This window comes from Eschscholzia californica, unplaced genomic scaffold (assembly GCF_041429995.1).
Source record: "Eschscholzia californica isolate CP2 unplaced genomic scaffold, dmEscCali1.0.p SCAF_5, whole genome shotgun sequence".
Lineage (NCBI taxonomy): Eukaryota > Viridiplantae > Streptophyta > Magnoliopsida > Ranunculales > Papaveraceae > Eschscholzia > Eschscholzia californica.
Window position 1 is genome coordinate 11,291,545 of NW_028238472.1, and position 24,555 is coordinate 11,316,099.

Genomic DNA, 24,555 nt, shown 5'->3' on the forward strand with positions numbered 1-24,555 from the left:
GATACACCTGAAAGATTTGGTGAATTTAAATGAGCTTTGGATACTAAGATTTTAAAATTAGCTACCCTATAACCTTAACGGATATAACATTCCACAACCCAACCACCCCGACCGGATGCGGATGTAAGCCCGTGGTCACCCAACACGACTCGCTTCCCTCTTCTAAGTAGTACGTTGTTACTTTCGTTAAAACCTCAATAGATCATTACCGTGAACCATTAGCCGTTAACTGACTGAACAATGACAACGGGTGTTAGTAAAAGGGAGTAATTACCATTTAAGTAAAAGTACAAGGATCTCCTAATAAATTCTTACATCATTTAAACATTGAGTTTGGGCGGTCTTTTGTTTTCAGATTTCATTTTTGAAATTTCAATTTCATCAGCCGGAGCTTCTTTTCATTCCTTTTTTCCACAGTTAATTTTCATGCTCAAATTCAGAGAGACCTTCAAAATCTATAACTAACCCACGAAGAAGAAGATAACCCTAAACCCTCAAGAATTCTTAAGGTACAAAATACTTCAAAACCCTCGATTCATTTCTCCTCTTTCTTGTCTGAAATCTGATTTTTTTTTTCTTGTCTTCTTTTTGAATCAGGAATGGCAGAACCAAGAGATAGGCTAATCAGAGAAGATGACCCATTAACGCCGATGACATTAGTTAGAAGATCTGGTAGTGGGATCTGGCAAGATTTTGGATCAGAAAGGAGTTCTTACTTATCTTCATCAAGATTAAGTGTGGGTTTTGGACGAGATCTATTTGGATCACCGATTCAATCAGCAAGAAGATCTACTCAGATCTCATCTTCACCTGGTGTTTGGGGTAGAAGAGATGTTTCTTATTACGGGTCTCCTCAGATCAGAAATGGAAGTGAACGTCGGGAAATTTCCATGTTTTCCGGTAGTAGTAGTCGCCGACGAGGAGGTGGAAGTAGCAGAGGTCGAGGAGGACGTGGGTCTAGAAGCAATACCCCATTGCCGGACTGGTATCCAAGAGCTCCACTTCGTGATATCACAGCAGTTGTCTCTGTATGTTTCTTGATTTCTCTTGAATAGCTAGGGTTTTGAATGATTCTTCCATAGCTGTTCTTGTCTTCATTTACTTCTATAGCTAGGTTCTTGAAAATAATTGCAGGTATACATTTATTATAAAATTAGAATAAAGTTAGTCCTTGAGGTATATAAAGAGGAAATCTCTTTGATTTCTCATAAGAAATTTCGATATTTAATATTAAAATCCGATTTGGATCTTCTAATAATTGATGAACCTTGAATTAAAGAACTAGGGTTTAATAGGATAAGTAAGAAAAGTGATATAGCCATTTTGGGTCTAGCATTTTGTGAGTTAGAATTTGAAGGATTCCCATCCCAGTATTGTGGGTTGGGTTTAGTGATCTCGGTTTGAATGATTTTTTATTGTTTGATATACCCTTTTCTCTGTTGGATTCAAAATTACAAGTACGATAACTAGTTTTAGCAGGATCGAACTGCATTTCTTGTTCTTTCGTATATCGTATTGCATTTTCATGGTGATGACTCAAATTGTGTGTTACTTTTAGGCCATTGAAAGTAGAAGAAATCGACTTAGAGAGACTGAACTTCATCGACCAGCAGATCCATCACTGCCCGAACCAAGTGTTTTAGAATCGAACCAACCCATTACAGGTGCTCTTCTCGAGCCCGATCTCTATCTGACTACCCCAAATCTCAAAGCTTCAACGAAGTCTCGCCAACCAGCAGTTCAGCTAAAGATTTTCCTTGACAATAATGCTACTGATGAATCTGATTTCTTAACTCCACAGAAGAAACTTTTGAATTCGATAGACGAAGTTGAGAAAGTAGTAATGGAGGAACTTCGAAGAATGAAGAGAACGCCTTCTGCTAAAAGAGCTGAAAGAGAAAAGAAAGTTCGAACTTTAATGGCGATGCGTTGATCTAAACTAGTAATTTTCAGGTTCAGTTGGCAAAGGAAGATACGAAGAATGATATCGAACTTATACGGGCAACTACTAAAGGGTAATATGAATCATTCACTAATGATTTTACCTTTCATATAGCATCTGAAATGCTTAGGAAGACAACTTTCTTTTTTTTCCTAGTTTTTTGGTTTACTTCTTTTCATATTGATGCAACTGCTGAAAATCTTTGTATAAGATTAGTAAGCTTTTTTGTTTGTTAATTGTCTTCTGATGAAGATATAGGGGTAGGATGTAAAAGCATGGTGGTTGGGTTAATGTCGTTAGCCGAGGGTCTTGGGTTAGTCTAGTAGGCAAATTTCTGTAAGCCATGTACAAAAGTTCTACTGCAGTAACAAATGAATGATTTTTCTTCTCTTTCTCTCTCTCTCAAATAGAATAGTGAAAGTTCTAATATAGCTAGATTGATAGTTATCTTGCCTGCCTTGTTGCAGAACTTACTGCTCTTTTTTTCCTAAGTCAGATCTGAATTGAATTGAATCAGACTTTGAAATGTTTATTTCAGTGTCATTCTGACTTGTCTTAACGGCTAATTTGCATTGCTTTTGGTCTATTCCAGTTAGACTCGGAGTTAGACGAGTCAAACAATGAGAAATAAAAAACAAACACCACTTCAGGTTGAAGGTTGTTCATGTGATAATACAAACTTCACTGATCTGCATTGAAAAAAATCACTTATGAATCACTTAACGTTTTCGCATCTTGAGCTAAAAATTTAACAAAATTTAATCAAATAATCAGCTCCCCGACAAGTTGAAATACTAGTTGCATCATCGAAGGCGTAACTATAAGCATCTGGGCAAGCATCCTTGAATATTCTCGAGTAATCAGTGGGTTGACAAGTTGATGGGCTCCCATAATCCTCAGTACAACAATATTCAGGCGCATCGTAAGCCAAGCAAGCACTTTTACACGCCACTACCCGTCTTTTATACATAACTTGCAAATTAGTCGGGCAGGTTTCTTCCAAATTTAACGTACATTCTAAGGATTTACAATCTCTAGTACCACCTAAACTCGACACTGATACAGGTAAATTGTAGCCATCGACAAGGCTAATATCGTAATAGTCGAATGGGCTAGATGGGCTAGTGAGAGTGAACTCAACAAGTGAAATAGGTGGTTCACCACCTGCTCCATTACAGGCTAATAGGCCTGCACAGTCACCTGTTAAACAAGAACCTCTCCCTGTTTGATCAAATGAACAACCTATCCGACCCCAAAACCGACCTGACCATCCGTCGGGGGCGTTTATGCTGATATTTTGGCCGGGTCTTAATCGGAATCCGCCATTTTCGAGTGGATATTTGCCTGCACTTGGCTGAATCCCTGGCCAGACGTTGTTCTTGCATCTGTTTTGAAATGTAAAAGTTGTTGCTTTGACTCCTGCAAGGATGTAAATTTAGAAAAAGATCAATAAAATTTGATTCGATTTCGAAAGTAGATAATGATTAGGGTTGAAATCGAGATATCCAACTTAAACATGTCGAAACGTGGGGAAAAATTTTTGAATTAATATACTTTGACGTTAATACAGACATTACAACTGTCATAACGGCAACATATAAAAGCAATAGTGACACAACTAGATGAGAACTGAGACGAAAGAAGTACCTGAGAAAAATAGATAAAAGATGAGAAAGAGATAGAGTTGAGAAAATGAAGCCATTGATTTGCAAAGATGGTTGCAAGAAATGTTCAAAGAAGAAGGGAGGTTTATGTGGAGTTTAAGTATGAGAAATGTCATCTATAGATGCTCACATTTTGCATGAAGAAAAGAGACAATATTAATGAATGCATAGTTTTGAATTTATGTTAGGTTTCATTCTTCTTTCATTGTTTACCTGCTTCTTCTTTTGTTAGAACTATATTTGGTTTGGCTAGCTCTGCCTCCTCACTAATTAGTACTCACTCCATTTGTTTTCAATTTTAGGTACAGTTTAGGTTTTAGCGTCACTAAAGATATGTCGCTAATATGCGCCATTCTAAAATGACGCTGACTTGGCGAAAATTGCGCCGCTAATTTGCTCGGCAACCCTCTGACTAGGTACGACTTAGCTGACAACTTCCAAACGATCGTATAAGGCAAACCACCTAACTTGCACCTGTTTTAACCACGTGTCTTTCTCTGCAAGATCTCTAGTTCTCTACTAACTTGTGCAGGGTTTAGGTCCCTTGCCTTGTTTAACCTGTCCCGTTGGACACGACCTTACGGGTACCACCGCGAACACGACTAAAACATGACGTCCCATGCACAACATGCGCCACTCAGCCACTGTTAAGATGCACACCACCTAACTTGCACCTGTTTTAACCACGTGTCTTTCTCTGCAAGATCTCTAGTTCTCTACTAACTTGTGCAAGGTTTAGGTCCCTTGCCTTCTTTAACCTGTCCCGTTGGACACGACCTTACGGGTACCACCGCGAACACGACCGAAACATGACGTCCCATGCACAACACGACTGTGCCCAATGGAGGGGGTAGGGGTGGGAATATTGTCCGCGAGCCCGAAATCACCCATGGGTACCTGAGCCCATGACTGACCACGGGCACCCGCTACCCGTTGCAGGTAGATCTCGCCCGACCCGATGAAATTTGGTGGGCGGGCGCGGGTAAAACTCCTTGCCCGACCTCCCGCCCACACCCGAGTCCGATAGGGCAAGCCCGATTGGTGCCTATATATATCCGCCCGTTTGTGGTCCATTAGGAAGCCTAAAAGAAGAAATTCACTTCAAATCTTCACTAAGGCGGAGAGAACGTATGTCGTTAGATGAGGGATATCTAAGATATTGCTCATCCGTTAGATCTAGGGTTAATAACGCCACCACTACCTTATTATGTATAGCCCACGTTCCCCCTAAACTTCTGTCTTTTCCACTTTTCTTTCTGTCGTTCTGGTACTCTGCTAGTGTTTCTCTTTCTTCCATTTCTTTCTCTCTAGTTAATCTTTCTTTCTTTATCTCATTCCTCTATGAGTTTCTGATTGACTATACAAGATCTATAACTAAGACCAATACAATTCTGTAAACAAGATCTATTACTAAGACCAAATACAAGCATATATATATATATATATATATATATATATATCGTGGAGTAAGTTTTGTGGTTTCGGCTGCAATCTTGGAAAGACTAACTACTGAAGACTTGCTCATTAGAAGAGGTATAATTCGACCAAATAGATGAACTATGTGTAGAGTAGATGAGAATCTAACAACCATCTCTTCCTACACCGTCATCTCACTACTCAAATTTCGCAATTTATTCTTGAGGAGTTTCAACCTTAAATGGATATGTTCTAGATACATAGATCAATCAATGGATCAATCAACCACTACCAAAACAAGGAAAACAAGTGTGGAATCTTATACCTCGTGTTATCATGTGACCACTTGGAAGGAAAAAAATAATGCAATCTTTAGATCTTAGGAAAAACTCTTGATAGGATTATTTTTGGGGTACACAGCATCCAATACAGTTGTAGTAGAGACGACCCTTGAAATTTATTTTTCTAAACTTATGTCAATTCTGCCCAGACCCAAATATGCATGCATTATGTGGTATACGACTAAAGAGTTCCTAGAATCTTGTTGGTGTTAGTATTATATCGATAGTTTTTTTTCTTTGGTGTGTGGTTGATGAAGTGGAACTCTTACTCTATAATGAGGCGAAACTAATGTGGTTGATGGGGTGGAACACCCATTAATGCTAACTCGTGATGGAGAACTTTCTTTCACATGTTCGGCTGACAAAATGGGCCAAAAGAAGGGGTAAAGCACCGTCTCTTCAGAGTAACGCTACGGTATTTTCTATTCTTCCGTTCTTCTTCTGGCCTTAAATATTTATCTTCTTTGAGTTGTTCAATTTTAATTCGTGCCATGAACTTTATAGTGTTTTCTTATTAGAGTCAAGCTTTTTGGTTTAGGAAAAGTACTTTAACCACTTTAGGTTTATGTTGATGATGGCAGTCTCACGTCTGAGGTAAGGATTGACTGTGATGTAAACTATGTCTGTGTTTAGGTTTTGTGGCCACACAGATAGTAGTAGAATTGCATCAAAGTGGTTATCGACTTCTTTAGCAAAACAGTTGCAGTCATCAATGATATTAACCTTTGTAACATCTGCATAGACCAGAAGTAATTTAGATTCAAGTGTTGTTACTCAACAATAGTTGTGGATCATGGTTACTTTATGTTTGCAGCATACTACATGTAACTTTCATGTCTAGTTTGATCATCTGAATGCCGGAAATCCCTAACTATATCGCCATTGACACACAAAATGGACAAGTAGTTATTCTACTTCTTTTGCATCAGATATGTTATTATTTTGACCATACTGATGAAATTTGATCTGGTTATATGTTATAATTGTCACAACCCAAGGGGCCTAACATCTATGTTTTATCAATATCAGTTTCTCAATGGAGTAGATCCTTCTTCCAGTATTCTGATCTGGGCATGCATATGGGCATATGTTCAAGGATGAGAATCTCAGGTATAAGTTTTAATTTTGATATGACCTTTTACTTGTAGGTGACGAAGACTTGTTGATTCTACTATATCCTCGACAGTGAACACGTGATAAGTGCATAATTTACATGTTTTGTCTATCATTTTCTTATACACATTTTCTAGTTTTTGTGCGAATTATCCGTTATTATCATTACTTTTGGATTTGTGTATCGTTTCAGGCTACATCTCGAAAAAAGAAGTCGAATCACGCGCGTTAAAGGAAGAATTGATTAACGTCACAGTTAAGAAGTTATTTGAAGAATTTCTCGCGTGAGATTACAGGGAATTGAATTAAGAATCCAACGGCGAAAGAATCACGTCATTCTGACATCGTATGAAAAAGTTCTGAGCACCACAAAAAAATAAAATGAGAAATCGGCAGCTTGCGGGTCAAGCAACTCACGGCTACTTATACACCAAGCAGCTGAATTCTATAAGACAAGCAGGTCAAAGTTGGTGTGGGTTTTGAAGTGTGGTCCACATTCCACTAATGAACCAAATTTAAAACTAAATAAAGTGGGTGCCCTGGGTTTGGAGAAAAAAGGACCAACTCTTTTCTTTTGTTTTGGGGAAAGTCGGTGGTATTACTAGAAACAAGGAAAGAGGAGGCAGCAGCTTAGAATGATTAAGAGAGAAAGAAGGAAAGGGGAGGTAGCAGCTTAGAATCATCAAGAGAGAGAGAATAGAAAAGAAGAAACGCAGCTTTGAACGGCGTCGGTATCAAAAGTTCTCGATCCCCGTTTGATTTCTTTGAACTCTTCTTCTATTTTATTTTCAATTCCAAGAACAAATATGAGTAGCTAATAATTTCATTGATTAGAGATGTAGTCTATGTCATGAATATGTTGTTAATTAAATTATCCTCTCTTAATTATTAATCGATTAATACTATTCATGTTTTACAGTTTATATATTTTAGGATTGGATTTTTGTTCGTTTAATATCATGAGTTAGATGACCTAAAATCACATCTTTAGCTAAATTAGGGTTTCGAACCGCAATAGGAGGAAACCTTGGTTACACGTAGCTTAATATAATTGCAAGCGACGAGATGTTGCCAAGCAATTATGTGTAAAACATGACCTAGGTTAAATCCGAATAGATTTTATATCGGATTGCTTAGAGTAACCTCGACCCATAAATACCATTACTTCCGTTAGGTTAAACTTGAGCAGCTTGCATCGAGTTATTTAACGGAAAGAATTCAAAGAGCGGCGGCCTGCGCCTTTGAAGAAATTAGGGGTTTTGACGGAGTAGACCTGAGATAGGATGCTTTAGGGTTATTAGTATTAGGATTAGTATTAAGATAGATATTAAGTTTGGTTAACAACATGTTCGATGACGGAAGATGAATTCTCTAATCAATTTACTCCACCATAGTATTTAAAATCCTTCGTATTGTTATTATTTTTAATTTTCGCAACAATCCCTCCATTTATTTAAGTAGTCAAAATTAGATAACAACCATACCTCTCTGTGGGATCGATACCCATTCTAACCTTATACTCTAGTTTAGTGTGTTGGAAGAAAGAATAATATTTTGGTCGGTTGACACCCTATCAACACGCATGTTATATTAGTTTTAGTTCGACATTTATTATTGGTTAAAGTGGAGAAAGCTAGTCATTTCCTATAGTAGGTCAAAGGAATCTCGTAATTTTGACTCTTTTAGTCATGTATGTGGCTTTCTTAAGTAGTATTTGTCGGACTCATCTAACGTTTGATTTCTCGCATCTTTTGTAAATTTTGCAGTGTCTCATGTTGGATTAGGAGTTCTTAGTATCGCAAATGCAGGGCCAGACATGTACAGAAACCAAATTGTTATTTGCATTGTCAAGGTAATAGTTAACATTATTCAGTTTGCTGTCAATGTACAAGTCGCCAGTTGAATGCATACCTTGTCTTTCTCATTACTGTCATTTATCTTCATGGCGGTTAGCTGGAACACTTGTGGGTTGAATTGGCCTTCTACATTTGAACAACATTGTGAGACCTTGCATCTCGACTGTCGAATGGCTGTGTTTTGGGTTTAAGGTATAGTTGATCTGCGTGGTAAATGTGTTGTGTACTGTCGAATGGCTGTGTTTTCGAGTCTAAGCAGGAATGAACAGCAGCTCTAGGGGAGAAATGTGGATATCCAGTTGCAACTGAGCAGGAACAGCTCTACCAGCACATAGTTAAATATCCCCCTTCCACGCCACCCAGTTGGTGAGCTCCGCCCTTAAGGGAGCCCATCCGTCAGTCGGCCAATATTGGATAGTCAACTAGCGCAAAGGGTAACTCGAATACCAAATATAAGAATAGCAGCCCCGGTCTCAAACACAAGCATGGAAAGAGCAGTCAATCGAAAAGATAAGTTGAAGTTAGCTTTCATCTGTTCAACCACTAAAGACTAAAGTGGGTGAAGCATAGTTTCGTCTGTCCCTCTCGCTTTCAGCGCGGGATAGAGTTATCAGCACGTGCCCCTTTACAATTGGTGTTGTTCTAAAATTTCAAGTTTATGAGATGAAATTCATAAGAAAGATAATAAAAATTCGTTCATAACTGAAACAAGAGATTGAGAGAGATAGCACAACAGGATAGAAGACGTGTTTTGTGAGATATCATGGCATGAAGATTCTGTTCCTCTATTTAGAATAGTTACAGATCATGTAATAAATTGGAAAAAAAATTCTTCAAATTTTGTTCTGAGGCCATCACCATACTCGTAATCTTTAGTTCACTGGTCAATATTTTTAATAACTAAGGCAACTTATAACCGTGCAGACACAAGGTCATTCCTCAAAAAAGAAAAAACTTGTTACTAAATCCGTCGATACAAGTAGAAATTTAAAACCCTCATAAAGAAAAAAAGGTAGAAATTTAAAAAGTTTAATGATTCAAGTTTATCACCACTCGAGGAAAGAAATGGGGAGTACAAATAAGTTACAAATAAAATATAAGTTCAGTACCTCAACTACTACTCATTTTTTCTCCTCAATTGTACAAGAAAACTTAGACCCCAAACTAGTATAAGTATCAATTAAAACAGGTCACCTTACTAATCCATCCGTTACAATGTGCTAGAACAGAGTTTTGTCATTGTTAATTGGCATGAGGCTCTCTGAGAAAGTAGTAACATAACTTTTCGTGCATAAATGTACCGACGAGGGGATCCCACTTACTTCAAACTCTCTCCAACTTCTCTTCTTCCAATTGTAAGAATAAAAATACACACATTTATTTTTACCCGCTTCTTTATCACAATTTTGTCCCTCAGATGATGTTATGATTATCTCGTCATCTGATCCTACAAACTTACAAAACCTAACACCACATTTCTTCCCCAAATTAAAAGGCAATGTGATACTACTCGCCTCACTCCATCTTCCATCGTTCTTATTTGATAAACTACCATCGCTACGAATACGCGTTCGATTAATCTCCTCTTCCATCTTGTAATCATCATCATCTTCATATATATACATCTTGAACGTACAATTGTTCATTCTAACTAACATAGCTAAACGCCCACTCACTTCTAATAAATAAACAAGCTCATTACGGTCAGTAGAATATGACTCACTGCCGAGTGGGTTGTATTCTTTGTCACAATCATCTCCAGGTTGATCAAGGATGAAATCAGGGACTGTGATTGTCCTAAACTTCTCCCTTCCTACATCAAATGCCACTATGCATACAGGACGATATTTACTATCCCAGAAGCCATTATAAAGGTGAAGACTGCTCCAATAAATAACACCATTCGCATAAACAGAATCCTCATGTAGGCTCCTATAAGATATATCTGGGACCTCTTCGATCCTCCTCCATCTACTATCACCATTAATGCCTTGACGCCCTATCGTCAATACCTCACAAATCAAATAATTTTGTTTAAAATCTCGAGAAGTAACTTTCCACAAACAAACCAATTTGTGTTCATTAGTGGAAGGATCAAAACCAAGTTGGTAGTTGGGCTCAGCGTCGCGGTAGTTCTTCATCCTATAGCAATCTTTTTCTTCTGATAACAATGATGATTCAAACAATGGTGACAATTCTCTGGTACTGATATTGCATATACGAACAGCATACATGCGATGTTGGTCAATGAGACATATCAAACCTTTAACAGGGTTTGAAATGGAATCGTAAGAGGTCGAATCCACCTCCCTTACTGTGTCAACCACAACAAAATTTGTAGTATTAGTGTCATCTTTGTCGCCTTGATACAACATTAGGTCAGCCGTAATGTACGACTCATTATCATACCCTTTATCCCAATAGTTCATTCCTTCAAAATAATCACGCAGTTTCTTTCGTCTCTCTGGCGTCCTAGGTACAGGATTGACGACAAATAGACGAGGAAGACGTGAACGATTAAGAAAGTGTAAATCAATAAAGTTTTGATCTTTTTGAATCAAGGAGCCCCATCTCTTACAAACAGTCTTGAAACGAAAAAGGGTTTTCACAGGGAGTCGAGTTAATATCTCAAATATGAACCAATCATCATTAACAGGAGGAGGGTGACTAATAATACTAAGAGGGTTTTCAGTTGAAATAAGAGCAGTACCAATACTACTAGTACTAATAGTGTTGTTGGGGTCAACAAGATAATGAGGGAGTGGTGTGATTGATCTGCTGAATAACTTACTTCCTGCTGCATTCACAAAGACTAGTATAGCGAAAACAAGACGAGTATTAGGAATACAGAGGCCATAAGTAAGAAGTGTACCAGAAGAATTCGTCGCCGTCGTCGTCCTGTTGCTTTGGTAGTAGATAAAACCATTGTTATAATCATGTTGAAGTAGATATGGTGGGAAGTCCTCATCAGGATTATAATCATCTTGGTGGGTGAGAAGTTGACAAATAAAACAAGTGAGGTTTTGATTAGTGGGCACTTGTAGATAAAGACCAAATCTGTGTTTGACCCTCCTAGTGCTAGCATAACCCATCATCATCATCATCTCCCTAATAGTGAATAGGACTAGTAGATGACTTTCATCATGAATTTCAACCATCTTCTTATTCTTCACATTCTTCTTCTTCTTCTTCTTCTTCTTGTTGTTGCTTGGATTAAATTTCAAACTGTTAGGGGTTACTTCAATTTCTCTCCTTGTCGAATTCATTCTCCACCTACCCTTTTCTCCTATACAACTAGTGTTATAATTGAAATTCATCATTAAAGATTGATCTTTTTTTCACTTTTTCATAATAATAAACAAAATTCATTAAACGATGATAAGAAGAAATCATGGAGGATTTTTTTTTTTTTAACCAAATTCCCCTTCTTAATTAAACTAAGATAGATGGAATATCTAGAGATGAAAACATATATATATATATGTCTATGTAAGACTTACCCTAGTTATTAGAAGATCAATACGGCCAAATAGTGAACAACGATCCACCAATTTCAAGAGATCCGGAGAGAGATAGAAAGGTTCTTGTTTGGTTTGTACTACTACTATTATCTCAATAAACGAGGGTGGAGGAGTTGAAGAGGGAGGGTTTCTTTTATGACCTAACCCCCAACGGTTCTGATTCAATTACACCCCAAAAACAAACACATCCCACCACTCACTCAATTTTGGGTCTGTTTGATAGCCACTTTTCCCGGGGAAGAGAGAAAAATTTACCCTAAAACTTGCATTTTCCTTACGTTTGATAGACAATTAGGAGAAAGGGCCCAACTCCATCACATGACTTTTTTACCCAACTTTTTCTTCTAAAACAGGGAAAGCTTTACCCACCTTTTATAAGAGAAACTTATTCCCAAAGCTATTGAAAAAAAGTGGGCAGGATAGTATTAAGGTGTAGTCGACATATGATGATGCTTCAGCCAACCGAATCTATATCTCTGTCTACAATAACATTTAAATCTTTTAGAGAGAGAGAGAGAGACAATTTGAAATTGGGTTTTCTTCACAGCCAACCAAATCTCTTTCTCTCTAAAGTTGTGTTTCTCTCTCTAAGGATCCACCTGTAACTAAAAGGGAGATGAAGACATGGTTTTACCTTGAAGAGAAGAAGAAAGGAGTGTGACTCTAACCACTTTGTCCAACTGTTAAAGTGTTAAGTTAATTTAGTACCCACCGCCACTTCTCACCTCTAATTTCTCTTCCCTATTTTCAGTTAGTAATCTCTCTCTAGATTATTCATCCTCTCTCTAGATTATTCACTCTCTCTAGATTTCAACCTTTAATTGTGATTTTAAACTACTACTAATAACTTCAGGTTGGAAATGCAAGAAGAAGTTTTGCAGACAAATTAATGTCGTTTCTTATTTCTCAACCATCAACTTTGACATACTGTTTCACAAACTCAAGAGGAAGATAAATATCTATAAACCATGACTAAAAATCGACCCCAAACTGATTCTTATGACAAAACTAATGTAAAATAATTCATACCAGCTAGTATGATAACTTGTATCATTACATTGGCAATGAATTCTTAACCTTTAATGATACTTCTCTCTCTAATAGTCTTCTTCCTCCTTTGAAAGACATCCATACTTTTCTCGTAGAGAGAGAGAAGAAGAATCAATCATATAGTAATTATCATTGATGTTCTTGATCTTCTCACGATAGTTGATGTTTTCTTCTCTAACTAAAACTTTTTTGAAGCTCTTTCATAAGCTTTTGATGCTATTTTTGCAGCTTGAAAAGTACCGCATCAAACCCTTAACACCATAAATTAATTTCTTTTCTTTTTAATCCTTCCTTCATGTTCAGAAGATGAATCGGTTGTTTGGGCCGCTGCAGATAGTTTTGGATTGTTTCCCTCGTCAAACCAAACAATGGAAAATATGAAAAAAATTGCAGAGAAAATTATTCTCGGAGAAAAAATTACTCCGAGTAAAATTTACTCTATTTTTTTTCTTTTCCACGAAATGCTATCAAACACAACCTTTATCTTTGGATTTATTCCTTTTCGCCCCTTACTTTCTTGTTAACTTCCTCTTTGATCCCTATGAAACAGGGGTGCCACTGAGTATCCATTTACCCGGAACTATTTAAGCCAGTCGACTGATAAAGATGTGGTGAGTATGATAATCACCTAATTTAAAACATAATGAAAGAAGCCTAAAAGCCAGAAAGATTTCTAAGATGAAGGTCGAGGACTCCACAAAACGTACTAGGTGAAAATAGAATTTTAAGGCAAATAAAGATAATTGGAATTAGTCGATGTTTAGATCTAATTCTTGTGTTCAATATGTTGGAATCGAAGCCGATTTAAGATCAGTTTTACTAGTCAAACTCAGAAGATGGACACACCATTGTATTCGTCTCGTCGAGCTCTTCAATTTAGAGTCAAGAATCGCTCAAATCCGATTTCGGATGAATGAGATATGCTTGAACAAAGTTTTGATGGAGTTATGACTTGATTTAGGCAATAGGTGGGAACAATTCGGGATCATCCAACGGATGACATTTAGTCCGCCCTTTGCACTCAAGATCTAACACATCTTATTGCAATTTTCAACCATCGCCTCCCTTAAGCCAACTGTCACCAATAGTGTCCCAAATCCAACAGACACGTCCCTAAAACATGTATCCACTCAATTCCTAAAATTTTAATCAAAACATATCCGAAAAGTGTTCTGTTTTTTCCATTAGATTTGTACTTATTAAGAGTCCATTCCAGAGCACTTAGAAAAATATAATCAATTCAAGTTACTGGGTCATTCTCTTCCAAGAAGTTCATATTACTTATAAGAGTTCGTCAGACTTTCGATAACAAGACGTACCTTCTATACTTCGAAAGTGTACTCCGTTTTATCCTGGGAGACAAACACCGTTACTGTTGGTACTGTATACAAGGTGTATATTGTCTTAAGGTAAGAGGTATCCTTGACTCGGAGTTAGTAAATCTTCTTACTCTTTTCTTTCTTTATTTATTTATTCTTTTGATTTTGCTTGATTCGAGGAAATAAATCTAATATTTGGTTAAGAAACATAATAGATTCTTAATGACAAGATCTTATGGGTTCTCTTATTGATAGAATGAGTAACCAAGTCTATCAAGGAAAAACTATTGTGTTATAGTGAAACATCGAAAACAACAATCTTAAGACAATATATTCACACTATAACATGAATGTGTCAATAATTTGTGAAGAACCGAAATTGAAATGGATCCTCGTCTAAAAAAAAAATCAAAAGTTTGTTCGTACGAAATGTCATGTTAGTCACTCTTGTGTTAACGGTCTTTGACATACTTGGTTGAGTCTATTAGTAAGGCACCCAATGGTATTTGACATACTTGGTTGAGTCCATTAGTAAGTCACCCAAACTGTTTATTGAAATGTCAAAAGGGAAATGCTAAGTGTACACAGAATATTTGATAAGATTCTTGACAAAATTCTAAAACAACGGTCCGGATTAAAGTCAAACTTTGAAAAACTTTGATCAACCTTTGTCTTTTAGTGAAAATGAGTCATTAAGTCAAGAATTTTGTTAAAGATTTTGTACATGTAACGCTCTCGATGTCAAATCTGAAAGCATTATCTTTGGAGATAGAGACTTCTAAGAAAAGATATCGATTATGATATTTCATGTGGGGTCAAATCAAGAGTTGGATAGCAATAATGGCTAATCCACACTGGAAATGGGCATTAGAAACAACTGTATAAAGAGTAGTAGCATATTTGAAGGCAATGATGGTTAATGTTGAGATGTGTGATAGATAGTATTTGTTTTGAAACAGTGAGATGGTTAATCCTATTTATACATGAAGATTGCATGAAAAAGAGGAAAATAAATGAATTGAAACACCCATGTCTATAATGGCTTATCTTCACTTGTTTGAAGACTTATGACTTGTGTTTTAAATTCAATTTTTCTTGGTTATATTCTATGTGAAATACTTATCTTCCTTTTCCTCTCTCTAAAAAACAAACCGTTCTCCCAAGGACGTAAATTTGCCTCTGTTTTTTGGGGTCTTGTTGTAAGGAACTAAAGCAACAAGTTGGAAGATGTGACTTGTGAGGACACAAGGTTCAAACTAACAAAACTCATTAAGCCTCATGGACCCTAACAAATGTGATGTTAAGATAAACACCACAAATTTTGGAATCTTTGGAACAGAAACACTACGTGAGATGGGACTATCAACTATGTGGTTGTTTGATGGATCTTCTTTTGGTTAAGGAGAGGTACTTGAGGAGTTTCAATCGTCCGCCACTTATTATTATATCCGTTTCACTGATTAACAAGCAAATCTCGATACTATGCGGCAAAATTTAAACAGTGGGTATTATTTAAAACTATAAATGATATCGCCTTGCTTATGTTCATAGTTAGATGTTGCTTTTCCACAAGTATTTTGCCAGGTTAAAATACTAATAAGTAAAACTCAAATTAAAATAGTTAGGTCATGTTTGACACTAAGGTCATGGAACTAAAGTCATGTTTGACACGTGGGAATGGAATTCAGTTTGACCGAGAATATGAATTCGACCCCCCTGATAGATTTCTAACTTAGGGTTTGGTTCGTATAGGAATCAGAATGTAAATTTTGTAAAAGGCCTATGTCCTTTTACTTAAACTACATAAATAAAACGTCAACTTTGTTACAAATTTTAATTAGTATTATCTATTCAAATATGTAAATATGAACTAGTAACGCGATACACCAATTTAAGTAGTATTTAAAAAGTTATTTAAAATAAATAAATGTCTCAACCAAAAACTTTTCGTTTTAAACATTATAAAATCGATTGGAATGAAAAAAAGAACAAGAGAGGAAAAAAACTAGAGAGACGAAGAGAGAGTTACGTTCGAGAGAGAAAATTGCTATGATGGTGGCTAGCCCTAGATATTTATTTTTCTAGTTGTGATATTATGTGGAGGACAATTTTAATACTAGTCATTTTAATATTTTATTAAAGATAATTTAGTCCATTAAAGATAATTTAGTCCATAAATATTAAAACAAAGTATTCCTGGGAATGAGTATCACATTCCCACCTCCCTCTCTAGATTTGCTATTACCCCATGCATTCCCTCGAACCAAATAGTTGTCAGGATTGTGATTTCCAGAAATCACATTCCATTCCCGCGCGATTTTCACACGTTAAACATGACCCAAAGATCTTTATATGACATCTAGATCCCAAAATGTCTTAATTGACGATCATAGTACTCATCTAAATTCATAATGTATCAATGTGATTCAGATGTTATTAGTGAGAGTCCAATTAAAAAAAAGGGGGATTGGGTTAACCATCCAAAATGAGGGGAAATAGGTTTCCCGTCCTAGGTAGCCAAAAAATGAAAGGCAGGTCCAAAGAGTCAGGTTGGGAAAAAAATGACGAAATGGCCCTTGGAAAACAAAGTATTTACGGTTCATGCCATCGAAAATTACAAAACTGCCATCGAAATTTTCTCGGAACGATTTTTTTTTGAAAAAGAATATGACAACCCGTCCATCAGAATCTGTACTGTTCAGAAATTTACGTAATTGCCACCGAAAAATTCCCGGGAAACGAATTTTTTTTGAAAAATTGTCTGACGCACTGGGAAATTATTTTATTTACTGGAAATTTTCTTTTGTACTAGACACTTTTGTACCGGAAATTTTCTTGTGACCGGGAAATTATTTTATTTACCGGAAATTTTCTTCTGTATTAGACGCTTTTGTACCGGGAATTTGAAATTTCGTTTGAAAATTTTAAATTTTCAAAAAGATTCAAAAATTTGAATTTTCTTGTGTACGTGAAATTATTTTATTTACCGGGAAGAGATGGTTTGCTATGCGGGAATGTGAAATTTCGTTCGAAAATTTCAAATTTTCAAAAAAATTTGAAAATTTGAATATTCTTGTGTACGGGAAATCACTAGCACAATCACCACCACCACCAACCATACCGGCACCACCACCAACAACCTTACAATCACCACCAACACCAACCATACTGTCACCACCACCAGAAATCACTAGCACAATCATAAAATAGGCCACTACATGAGGAAGATCAAACCCTCACCGGATCTACTATTGAAACAGAGAGTGAATTCTTCGTCGATCTACTACTGTTCGAGAGACAAGACGACTGAGAGATAGATACGAAACCCTCACCTTTTACTATTAGAGAGAGAAAGCGACTGAGAAAGAGAGCAAGATGAAATCCTTCGTCGATCTACAGTTAGAGAGAGGGAGAGAGCAAGACAAAACCCTTACCGATCAACTGTAAGAGAGGGAGAGAACGAGACGAAGCCATTCGCTAAAGAGGAACTTTAAAGAGGGAGGGTGAGACGAAACCCTAGAGTTTTAAAGAGGGAGGGTGAGACGAAACCCTAGAGTTTTCTGTAGGGAAATGTAGAAGGAGGGAGGAACTTTTAGGGTTTTCATTCTCTCACAGAGATGGAGAAAGAGGGGGAGAGGTACTAGGGTTTTCTAGACAAGGGAGGATAAATAGAGATTAGGGTTTTGTTTGTCCAAAATAACAAATAGGGGTATAAATGTCAAAATTTTATTTCAGACCTAATAATTCAGATTTAGAAAACAAACATCTAATTTGTAAATTAATTCAGCAAATTCAGATTCAGCCAATTCAATTCAGCAAATTCAGATTCAGCCAGTTCAGATTCAGACTTCCAAAAAAAAACAAACAGCACCTTAGTTACTGAGTCTATCTTGTCTGAACATATGTTGTCTAACTGTGATTTGTTTTAGTCAAGCACAAAATAGTTATTTTAGATTATTTCAGACAGCAGACTCTTTGTTCTTCTGACGTATCTTATGTCTGACTCGAATAGACTTAAAATCACCCCGACTTGTCCATCTAGACAAGTTAGACACAACAGTCAGGTTAAAGACAAACGTTCTGAAATCTTACTAGAGTCAAATCATATCTTGAGTTGGATTTAGGTCTAAACAAACACCTAAATGCAAAAAAGAAAAGAAAAAAGATTAGCAGAAGATTTATAAGTGGCATACCTTCTTATTGCTCTTGTATATGTCATTGTCATCGTATCAATTCTCACCTTTGTCACCGTCATCCCCATCAATGTTTTCGACAGCATCTTCCTTGATAGCCTTTTCGATGAACCATGATACGGCATGAGGGATAAGTTTGTCTCGAATTGTTGTTCTTCAAATGCAGGAACAACACAGTTGGAATATGTCAAAACATTTTATTACATAATAATAAAACTCAGTTCTATTGCAGATCCGATAAAGACCCAGAGTTTTTGGAGTGAAGGGTTTAGGGTTTATGTTTTATAGGACGATGACTTCTTTATCATATGTGCATAAAAGACAATCCTATAATGATAAACAAGAACGAAGGATTGAAATATCTTACCTAATGTTATAATCTTGTTCCAGTTTAGTTAGTCAGTCTTTAGCCTATTCAAATATCATAAAGAAAAGAAAAAAAATGTTACTAGACATCAGAATTGATAGTTAACTGCCAATTAAGAAGAAGAAGATGCTGCTGAACTTACAGTTTGATCTTGTGGTGGACTGAAGAAATTGAAGAAACTTTCACAATCTTCAGTTTTAACAATAATTCTTCGTCCCTTTTTTGGCTTAGTTTTCAGGACTTTTTGTGTCAAGCTCTTCCCTGGGTACCATTCAATCTTCATTCTACAATTGCCAAATCGAAGTGAGTTTTTTATGATGAATCAAAGATACAAATCATCACAAATAAGTGAGATGGTATCTGTTTTCTTCGATGATTGAATTCGAATAGTCCATGGTGGACTTGTCTTACTTACGGGTGGAATAGTCATTTCAGGTTTATATCTGACTCAAATGGATCCAAAATCAGTCATTCGTACGAGTTAGAAAAAAACGAATATTCTTAAATACGACTCTAGTCAATTCAGATCTCGAGTCAGATGTCATATTTGAGTTACAGTGGAAATGAACATCTCACGAACTCACCCAATTGCTTCCTGCAGAATAGGTTCGACTTCATCAATCATCTGATAGGTTTTTGTAAGGATGGTATCCTTGCAATAAGGATTAGCATCGAAGAAGAAGTCAAGCTTGAAACCCTTGGGTTCATCAGTCCTACACCATTTGATATCTTTCAGATATTTGAGAGCATCTTCATCATGCTCTGATATCTAAATGCCCCGAAAGTCGAGTAAAACAAAGAAAATTTAGTATAAGCAAGAGAAAGAGGAAAAGTGTCATACTTTAACTACGATTTTGATACCTCTTTTAGCAGTATTTCATTGTTCTTCATTGCAGTAAGCCAAAAGTTAGGGACTCCTTTTTCTGTACGGGACAAAATAAGATATAGATCTCAAAATACTGAATTAAGATATGCTGTTATTCTGTCTAAATCTACCAAGCCGGAATCTGACTTGTTTTTTTCTGGGGTACAATAGCCATTTGAGCATATTTCAGAGAATGGACTCTTAAAGCTTACTGCAAATGTTACCTAATATTAGCTCAAGTCAGTTATTCAGACAAGAACGAAATATTCCAAACTCAGCCTACCATTCTGACAAGTCCGCTTGAGTTTAGAAAAAACTAAAAATACATGAAAATGTTCCTAATAGTTAAATGAAACTATATAAGCTTTAAACATTCTTTTCCTTGGTACCTTCTGTGGCTTTATCTTCTTCTTCATCTAACACAGATTCACTCGAAGCTACTTCAACAATACCATTCACGATTCTGTTCCTCTAAAAACAAAGCATATTACACAACTGAAAATAATTAGACATCTTTTGTGAGAAATCAGCAGCCAAACTAATCACAATTGGATTACAAAGACAATATCAACCACATCATTAGCATTGTGAACCCTGAGCTGAGAGGTCTAAGCTACGCAAGTTACCTATGAAAGTATGAAGACTGTGGAGAACCCATACATAGAGTCATAGTCACTAGAACACGATGGGCGAGGCTGGGCCACTATGCCCAGCCCGTTAGCCTGGATGGGCTCGGCCCTGTTTATGGCCGACATGGCAAACTTGTCTGAATCCATGTGCGGCCCTTCACAGGCTTGGACCTTGCTTGGCTAGTGTAAAGCCCCGTACAATCAGATTACCCCAACTTGTTCCCACGACTCAGTGTCAACGAGAGAGAAACAATACAGAACAAGGAATTGTCTTCTACAGGAGTGCAGTCATTCACCAAAAATTGTTGTGTTAGGTTGAAAACTTTACCTTTGTGTAGAGTGGCTCTAAGTGCTTTTGGTATTTGGCTTCTAGTGCGGCTCTCTCCTCAACAAACCTTGCTTCCAATTCATCATGTCGCCTCTGCATATTGAGAAAAACATAACGATACACACATGGTTCACCTCGCTATAAAACCAACTAATAACTCCTTCGAGTTTGTTAAATAATTTTGCGCATTTCATGGGAAAGACTAGAAGCACAGTCTTACGCCAAAAATAGGATTCGCAAGTTAAATTTCATTTTAGAGAATGTATAAACAAATAGAAGTCGTAACAGATTGACTGTAGCATTGAATAACTGAACAAGAAATACCGAAATATGTAGCAGATGCATCACCAGGCCACGTAATTCCACGTAATTCTTAGTTAACTTTACAGCTGAACCTCTCCTAATCAAACTAGTTTTGTTACCATTTTTTCCCAACTATTGATCAAAAAGCATGTAATAATTGAGATGCACAAGCTTAAAGAATAACCCAACAACTTGAAAGCTTAGACTTTAGGATGTGTAACATGCAATACTAATTAAACCGTAAACCCACCACTGAAAAGAGAAAATATAAGCATAAGCAATTTGAAGGGCAGACCTGAATTTGTTTAAGAACCTCAACACGCTTTCTCACATTAAGTGGAAGAGTCTCCATGACGAGGACATCAAGAGGTTCTCTTGCTAGGCTTCGAAGATTATCCTGTACAAATCCAAAATGTATAAGTGCATAAGAAAACTGTTATAACTAAAAGTCGCGGAAGCTATCGAACCTATCCTAGAAATTGATCCGACTACAAAAATTAATCGAAAAGCTAAGCCAAAACTAAATATGAAAACAGAATTAACGAGGTTCGGCCTAAAGCCTACGTCCTCGGGCGAACAAGAAATCTTTATTGAAGGATAGATGAAGACGACTCACACAACCCGCAAGTTCGTCCCAAGATGATACCGTATAGACAATAACCTTCTATACTAAATCTTCAACGACCGAGAAATTTAACACCGCTCAAAACTATGAACAAAATTTCTCTCACTTGCTCACACTCTCTAGCTCTCACTCTATGAGTAATTGCTCTTGAGTTGTTTTGTGTTGTTGTTGGTTGTTTAGTGGTGGCACTCAAACCCCTATTTATAATATTATAAGCCGACCTTAACTTTAGGAAATTTGGAAACTCAAAACCGCCATAAGCCAATTGCCAAATTGAAACTGCCTATATGCATCCATTGAAATTGAAACCGCCTCAAGCCATAGCCGCCACAATTCAAATTGGAAACTTTCTCTTACAAAAACAATTAAAAAAAGGTAATAGTAGGAAAAGCAAAATGTAAAGAATAGTATTGAAAGTTAAAGTCTTGTATAGAGGATATCTAAACAATATTAGTCATTGGATGGTAGAGTTGAATAATTGAACACGGAAACTTAATCTCTAGCAGATGCACCATCAGTGTATACTATTTTTAGTAACTTATAGCACTGCTCTAGCGTCTGTCCGAGGCGGGCCAGGAACTGAGCAATCTGGTCTGGCCCGACCAGACAAACAACTGGACAGGGACATGGTTGGGCCGAGTGGGACCTAAGACTGTTTTGAGCCCGACGATGAGCTACTGACCTGTATAATGAGTACTGGAATGAGGACTTCCCCCGGTAGTCTGGTCCACTTTAAACAAGTAACCTATAGCTATTATGGAAGCACACTAATTTTCTTTCTTTTTCTCTCGTTGTCTGAGTCTGACTCATCTGGCTAGTCAGATTCTGAATCGTCTGAGTCAAATTGACCCAGAATCAACCCAAATCATTAATTCAGATAAATCAGATGTCATGATTCAGATAAAAGCAACATTCTAAAATTGACTCGATGCAATTTCAGCTTTGACTTGGAAAATACAAACTCTACTACAATCAACAGATAGTTGGAAGCTTAATCATATAACTATAACTACTGACTAAACCCTAAGCTACCACTCAACAAAAATGAAATTAGGGCATAAAAGGAAGCAATTCAAAGAGCAAACCAGGAAGTCTTTAAGAACATCAACATGATTCAGGCCAAAGCAACATTCTGAAATTGACTCAAGGCAACTCAGACCTTGAGCCAGATTTCAGATCTGATTTGGGAAATACAAACTTTACTATAATCAGCAGATAGTTCCAAGCTTAATCATATAACTATAACCACTGACTAAATCCTACTTTACCACTCAAGAAAAACAAATTAGGGCATAAAAATAAGCAATTCAAAGAGCAAACCGGAAAGCCTTGAAGAATCTCCACATGATTTCTGGCAGTAGGCGAAAGTATGTGGTTCGTGCCATCAGGACGATGTCGTCCTAGGGCTTGAAGATTCTGTACAAAATCCAAAAATAAACAAAATTACAATCATCATTCATCAAAATGAATTAATTGAAGTAGAGAGAGAGAGAGAGAAAGAAATCACACCTTGAGAGCATTAGCAAGGCCTTCATGATCAGTGAGAGGATTGAGAGCTTCACGTCACAAATTAAAGAAGAGTATAAACAGTTTGATACAATTCTCCTAACTAAAATACTAAGGTAGAAGTTGATTAGGGTTTCGGTAGTGATGAGGATTTTGAGTTTACCAGTAGAACGACCACGACCACGGCCAGGAGGAAGAGACGAACTAGACGTGTCGGAAACCTTCTTGTTCTTGTTACTGCTGCTGCTCATGGAAACTGTATTTTCTCTCTCTAAGATAGGAGAATGGAAGGAAGAAGATGAGATTGGCGCGCCATGAGATTTGGTGGTGTCTCTCTCTCTCTAATCTCTCGCACTTCTTTAATAACAACTTTCTCTCTCTAAACAACTTTCTCTCTGTATAAAAAGTCGTTTCAAAACAGAAATGGATTTTGACGATGTCGTGCCCTTTTTCCTGAACCAAATAAGCGCGGGAAATATCTGTGCCCAGACTCGTCCGAACCCGTGTCCGAATCCGTCTATGCAGGAAACTAACAAACCTTTGTGGTGATATTATCAAGGTCAGCGGACCTGATAGGGGACACACCCGTCTTGACGACACCAACTATAAAACGGATCGTGTCGTATAACGACTAGACGTTAAACAAGGGTTAGCCTCCTACAGGGAGGCGTCTGGACACAACTATATAACAAATCGACAAATCGTGTCATATCGTGACCAAGTGACAAACTAGTCTAGCCTCCTACAAAGGGGCGATACATTGGTCTGACACGATTATAAACACAGATCGTGTCAGAGATCATGACCAGACAACAAACCAGACCTCGCCTCATACAGAGCAGATCACAACTCACCTTAATTTTCGAAAGTTCGTTGATGAGAATTTCAGATCCTATCATCTTATGTATGAGTTGATGTTGTAAGACTTTTCTTAGACATCACGAGAAACAAATAACTATAACAAATTTTTTGCCGTAAATGAGCAGCTTGTTTGGAATCTTGATCGAGTGTTCTAGTGGGACGTGATTTCGGTAACTTCAACGTTCGTGGCCGTTGTGACGGTTCACATTCTAAGACGTACCTTGCCAAAGTTATTATTAGTGTGTATTTTGTAACAACAATTGCAATTGAGGTTTCATGGAGGAGTGTAGTGTCACAATTCTAGACATGGTGTGCCTTTGTGGCGTAGGTGTTATTGTGACCGGTTAATAATTCAAACGTTGTTTAGAAGCGAGTTGAGACCCATCGTTTTCGTGATGACAAGCCTCATTGTGAACCATAACCACTTCCATTTTACCAAAATAGCAAATAGAGATAATACATGAGGTAATTTTTTTAGATATTGACTATGATTTACGTTAGTCATTACATGTCATTGATGCATCATCAAGATAAAATAAACACGATATCTGCCAAAGTAAAACCAATAATTAGACTCTTAAAACTATAGGTTCCAACAACTCTGGGAAATGAACCTGGAACCCAGGCCCTGAGAATTGAACCTGTGACCTCTACGA

The 24,555-nt window shown here is 37.0% G+C and overlaps 4 protein-coding genes across 5 annotated transcripts; 1 reads left to right on the top strand and 3 right to left on the bottom strand.

Moving 5' to 3' along the window:
* Nucleotides 1-335: 335 nt before the first annotated feature.
* Nucleotides 336-2,332, top strand: LOC147537039 (protein POLYCHOME-like). Its single transcript, XM_086639541.1, has 3 exons — nucleotides 336-509; nucleotides 598-1,028; nucleotides 1,559-2,332. The coding sequence occupies exons 2-3, from the start codon at nucleotides 600-602 to the stop codon at nucleotides 1,931-1,933; spliced, it is 804 nt and encodes a 267-aa protein (XP_086495667.1). The 5' UTR covers nucleotides 336-509; nucleotides 598-599; the 3' UTR covers nucleotides 1,934-2,332.
* A 239-nt stretch (nucleotides 2,333-2,571) lies between these two features.
* On the bottom strand, nucleotides 2,572-3,716 carry LOC147537040 (pathogenesis-related thaumatin-like protein 3.5). Its single transcript, XM_086639542.1, has 2 exons — nucleotides 3,590-3,716; nucleotides 2,572-3,361 (listed from the first exon to the last, which is right to left on the bottom strand). Exons 1-2 carry the CDS (start codon nucleotides 3,642-3,644, stop codon nucleotides 2,691-2,693), a joined length of 726 nt encoding a protein of 241 aa, XP_086495668.1. The 5' UTR covers nucleotides 3,645-3,716; the 3' UTR covers nucleotides 2,572-2,690.
* Nucleotides 3,717-9,331: 5,615 nt separating this feature from the next.
* LOC147537041 (F-box/LRR-repeat protein At2g40920-like) lies at nucleotides 9,332-12,005 on the bottom strand. Of its 2 annotated transcripts, none has more exons than XM_086642350.1 (2): nucleotides 11,833-12,005; nucleotides 9,332-11,618 (listed from the first exon to the last, which is right to left on the bottom strand). In XM_086642350.1, the coding sequence occupies exon 2, from the start codon at nucleotides 11,596-11,598 to the stop codon at nucleotides 9,553-9,555; it is 2,046 nt and encodes a 681-aa protein (XP_086498476.1). In that variant the 5' UTR covers nucleotides 11,599-11,618; nucleotides 11,833-12,005; the 3' UTR covers nucleotides 9,332-9,552. The 2 variants fall into 2 exon arrangements, with proteins under 2 accessions (XP_086498476.1, XP_086498477.1); XM_086642351.1 differs by having other exon boundaries at nucleotides 9,332-11,626; nucleotides 11,833-11,924.
* A 5,993-nt stretch (nucleotides 12,006-17,998) lies between these two features.
* Nucleotides 17,999-23,289, bottom strand: LOC147537042 (nucleosome assembly protein 1;2-like). The gene is made up of 11 exons (XM_086642726.1): nucleotides 23,202-23,289; nucleotides 23,042-23,088; nucleotides 22,853-22,948; nucleotides 21,203-21,304; nucleotides 20,605-20,697; nucleotides 20,037-20,118; nucleotides 19,644-19,705; nucleotides 19,367-19,551; nucleotides 18,925-19,066; nucleotides 18,783-18,826; nucleotides 17,999-18,569 (listed from the first exon to the last, which is right to left on the bottom strand). The coding sequence occupies exons 1-10, from the start codon at nucleotides 23,287-23,289 to the stop codon at nucleotides 18,815-18,817; spliced, it is 909 nt and encodes a 302-aa protein (XP_086498852.1). The 3' UTR covers nucleotides 17,999-18,569; nucleotides 18,783-18,814.
* Between the last annotated feature and the right edge of the window lie 1,266 nt (nucleotides 23,290-24,555).